The 4421-nt window shown below is 37.8% G+C and overlaps 2 protein-coding genes across 2 annotated transcripts in view; one reads left to right on the plus strand and one right to left on the minus strand.

Annotated features, from left to right (window-relative positions):
- Positions 1 to 2436, minus strand: part of LOC107745281 (integrator complex subunit 7-like) — a 4833-nt gene extending 2397 nt beyond the window's left edge. Inside the window, exons 1-5 of the mRNA XM_016559129.1 lie at positions 2326 to 2436; positions 2152 to 2229; positions 1624 to 1753; positions 549 to 701; positions 212 to 349 (exon numbers count right to left, since the gene is read on the minus strand). Of these exons, the coding sequence (XP_016414615.1) occupies positions 212 to 349; positions 549 to 701; positions 1624 to 1753; positions 2152 to 2167 (437 nt within the window). The 5' untranslated portion in view covers positions 2168 to 2229; positions 2326 to 2436. The remainder of the gene's footprint in view (positions 1 to 211; positions 350 to 548; positions 702 to 1623; positions 1754 to 2151; positions 2230 to 2325) is intronic.
- Positions 2437 to 3298: 862 nt separating this feature from the next.
- The window catches only part of LOC107745288 (denticleless protein homolog), a 13515-nt gene continuing 12392 nt past the window's right edge, over positions 3299 to 4421 (plus strand). Inside the window, exons 1-4 of the mRNA XM_016559138.1 lie at positions 3299 to 3462; positions 3538 to 3663; positions 3757 to 3849; positions 3952 to 4013. Of these exons, the coding sequence (XP_016414624.1) occupies positions 3408 to 3462; positions 3538 to 3663; positions 3757 to 3849; positions 3952 to 4013 (336 nt within the window). The 5' untranslated portion in view covers positions 3299 to 3407. The remainder of the gene's footprint in view (positions 3463 to 3537; positions 3664 to 3756; positions 3850 to 3951; positions 4014 to 4421) is intronic.

The following is a 4421-nucleotide window of genomic DNA, read 5'->3' on the forward strand; positions in this document are numbered from 1 at the left end:
TTTATATATATATATATATATATATATATATATATATATATATATCCATACTTTGTATATCATATCCATTATTCTATTCAGGCCTATTAAGTAAGTTGTAAGTATAAAGATAACTATCACAATAACTATAAATACAACAGTAACTCTATTAAAATCCACACCAGTGCATGTTCTGTCTATCAGTAGACTGGCTGTCATCGTGTACACTTACTTAGAGTGCGATGAGAAACTAGCAGCTGCAAAAATGGCTGCCTCTACTTCAACATTATCATGAGAGTCCAGACTTTGCCGGATGCTGTGATGGGCATTTTTTCGTTCTGGAATAATGGAGGCTAAGCTTCCCAACATCCTGTCAAAATGCACAAGACACAAAAACATAAGCATCGAAAATGTATACAATCACATTATTATTTCTAAGCATATTCTAGGACGGTCTTTGACAAAATAATTGATAATTTAGATATTAGAAGGAAGCTGACAAGAAACGCATGGCATTTTTAAAATAAAATAGAACATTTTGAGGAAGTGCATGCAGGAAAAACACCCACAAGTACCTGAGAGTTATTGCTCTAGCAACAGGATCATTGCTATGAATGACGGAAAACACTCTTTTGACAAACTCGTCCACGTTCAGAATCTTCTCCAGGTGTTTCTCGCTCAGCTGTGTGACCTTCAGCACACAGAGTCGCAGAAAGTTGTTCCTAATTTGACAGGGGTGAAATTACAGATTCAGAACTTTTCACTCAGTACAAATCTCTAAATGCATTTCAATTCCAGATACATGTTATGCAATGGCATGTTCATTTCATAACAGAGACAGAACAGAAGCACAACAAAGCATAGTCCTAGACCAGTGTTTCCCAACCGGGGTGCCGTCTGTCGAGAGCAGGGGTGCCGTGTAAAAAAATCCTTTTTTAATATTTTTAAATTGCTAAAATGTTCAAAAAAGCAGCTATTATATAATATCCATTTCTGATGTCGCCAATAATTAGAGATGCACCGAAATTTCGGCTGCTGAAAATTAGTTCACTGCTCAGGTTTCACTAATTTTTTATTCAACGTTTGAAATCAAGCTATCTCGTGCTACTGCACCAACATTACCCCATTGTAAAATTAAAAAAACACTGAGTGAGCAAAAATTAGTGAGATAGCTAGCTATAATGGTAATTAAATAATGTTTACATATGTATAAAAGCCTACATTAAAATCTGTCATATAAATTGGTCTCTTCATTAGAAATTAGCCTACTGATTGCCACCATTGATGGACAAAAATGTTTAATAATTAATAAAATATCTGTATGACATTATATTCTGCAGTTCTTCCCTGTTGTACCGAATATCTATACTTTTCAAATGATCATATCGAAGTTAGAAATTCAAATATTGTGACAAAATTAATTTTGTAGGGTGCCACAAGTTTGTTAAAATTTCCAAAGGGTGCCGCAACTAAAAAAAAGTTGGGAAACACTGTCCTAGACAAATATAATTATTCCGAAATATTTGACCAGCACTGCAATTGACCAATCAGACACGAGTATTCCAGAGAGCCATGTAATAACAGCATATACACAGCCTCAAAGCTAATAGATATGCATTTTCTTTATTTAATGCGCCTAATTACCCAAGTCTGAAGATGTCTGCCAGTTTCAGGAAGGCAGAGTTGATGAGGATGGGAAAGGGATACTTCTGAAAGAGTTTGGGGAAAAGGACCACAGCTTCACATTGCTCGCCCAGTTTACAAGACCTTAAACCTTTAATGGTGCGAAAATAAGAATGACTGCGTAAGTTAATTACGTCAACAGATTTCATTCTGTCTGAATATAAATAAACACATCACTGTGTTATCAGATGAACAAGTAACATAAGGCATGTATAGCTTAATCATAACTACGGTGACCGAGAAGTGCAGAGCAAATCACAATTCTGAAAACAAAATAAGGATTTGTCGTTGTTTTCTGACTTATAATGTTTTCGAATTTGTCATTGTGTTTTCTGACTTGTTATAATGTTTTCTGAATTGTTGTTGTGCTTTCTGAATTGTTATTTTGTTTTTTAGACTTGCATTTGCGTTTGTAATTTGTTATTTTGTTTTCAGAATTGTGATTTGCTCTGCACTTCTCGGCCACCGTACATAACACACAAGCCCAACCTTTATCGAGCTCCATCAGCGCAGAATTGGCGTCCAGCTCCTGCTCGCCATAAGCAGCCTCCGACAGAAACGAGCGCGCTGCGGAGAGCGACATCATTTATCGTTAGATTGCGAAAAATGTGGAACGACAGACTGTTTTAAGACTCAGTATTTTATTCGTTAGAGCAGATAGACTTGGCGCATGAAGTTTGAAGCGGATGACCCGGCTGCAGTGCAGGTCACGTGACAAAGCCAGGATCTTACGTCGGGTTTCCGTTGAACCACAAAGAACTTCTTCTTCTTCTTCTTCTTTTAGGATTTAATGGCGGTTGGCAAACCAACTTAACCACAAAGAACGCTAGAAGCGAAAACGACTGGCTCACAAAGAGGGCGTGGCCTATGCGTTGGCGTCAACTCCGATTGGTCTCTGTCTCTGCTAATAAAAAAACGTTTTTTACTCTGCTTGGCTTTCATGAATTGTTTTTAAATACAGTATCTATCTATCTATCTATCTATCTATCTATCTATCTATCAAATCTAATAAATAAATATTTCATTTATTTTAAATCAAATAAAAATACAATATTTTTCTTTAGTATTCATAGATAAGGATTTTTAAATTAATTAATAAAAAGTAATATCGTTATATTGATCGTTGTTTTGTGATTCACATCAGAAATCATTTTCATTCTTACAAATACATTGAAAATAACACAATCAGACTTTTTTTTTAGCTTAAATTACTTTTTAACTCACAATTATGACTTAGTAAGACATAATTTCGACTTCTTATCTCATAATGATTTAGTATCTTGTATTTCTAAATTTTGTGTCGTAATTTTGAACTTTTGTCTCATAACTATGACCTTTTATGTCATAATTATGATTTACCAAAGCATTATATTTTTTCTTATGTGGCGGAAATGTGGTTCCATAAAATTGTGAATTGTCGAATTTATTTCATTTTTCAAAAACAACAGATGTTTCGGATGCAGTAAAGCATCTAAATAAATAAAGTCCAATTGATGTATAATGTTAAAGTTGACTTTCTCTGGGCCACAGAGTGCCTCTAGTGTACGCGGCCTGCATAGTTTCCATAGAAGCAGTGTTAAACCTGCAGCCATCCCACTCTCTGCTGCTCAACACTTCCGGTATTCTGACGCATTGACCAATCAGAAGAGCGAACGTTGGTATCGCGCGGAATTCGTCTTCGTCGCTTTTTCAATGTTCGCGGGAAACTGAGCATTTCTGAATGAAACACCTATCCAGCAGGAGCTATGACTCTTTTTCACCATGTTGTTGATCAAGGCGTTATTAAAAGAAGATGTAATGGTGAGTATAATTTAGATATGTCAATGGAAATCTATGTGTTTACGCTTTTTCACTCAAAACCCCTATAATAATCAGGTCAGCGTCGGCACTATCCGCTGTCCTCTCTGCTGGACGGATACCAGTGCGCTCGACAGGACGAACACATTTCATACGGAGCCTCGCCTGCTGCTGTGCCGCCGTTTGGATGCACATTTTCCTCTGGTACACTTTTAATTAAACGTTCACAATGAGTGTACTCAGAACCCCACGACTGTGTAAAGCCTAACACTTTGTGCTGGTTTATTTGTTGCTCAGCTCCTGGTCAACAGAGCAGCCTTGCTGTTGCAAACGAGGAAGGGTTTGTGACCATCTTCAATACCGGAGAAAAACAGAGCTCTGTGCTGAAAGGTTGGTTTACGTTTACCTAGATTCAATACTGTTTTTTTTTTTTGTAGGATACCTATTATTTTTGTCAGACTGATTCATATATGTTGAACTTTTGTTTTACAGAGTGGCAGGCACACGATAATGCAGTTTTTGATATTGCCTGGGTTCCTGGTGCAAACCGCTTGGTGAGCATCCATCCATCCATACATACATACATACATATTATTTTTGTCAGACTGATTCATATATGTTGAACTTTTGATCCATCCATCCAGGAAGTCGTGGCCTAATGGTTAGAGCAGGGCTGTCCAAACTCGGTCCTGGAGGCTGGTGTCCTGCACAGTTTAGATCCAACCCTAATTAAACACACCTGAACCAGCTAATCAAGCTCTTACTAGGCATAGAAACTTCCAGTCAGGTGTGTTGAGGCAAGTTGGAGCTAAACTCTGCAGGACACCGGCCCTCCAGGACCGAGTTTGGACAGCCCTGGGTTAGAGAGTCGGACTTGTAACCCAAAGGTTGCGGGTTCGAGTCTCGTACCGGCAGGGATTGTAGGTGGGGGGGAGTGATGTACAGCGCTCTCTCCCACCTTC

This window comes from Sinocyclocheilus rhinocerous, unplaced genomic scaffold, assembly GCF_001515625.1.
Source record: "Sinocyclocheilus rhinocerous isolate Xijiao unplaced genomic scaffold, SAMN03320098_v1.1 scaffold2967, whole genome shotgun sequence".
In the NCBI taxonomy this organism is placed as follows: domain Eukaryota; kingdom Metazoa; phylum Chordata; class Actinopteri; order Cypriniformes; family Cyprinidae; genus Sinocyclocheilus; species Sinocyclocheilus rhinocerous.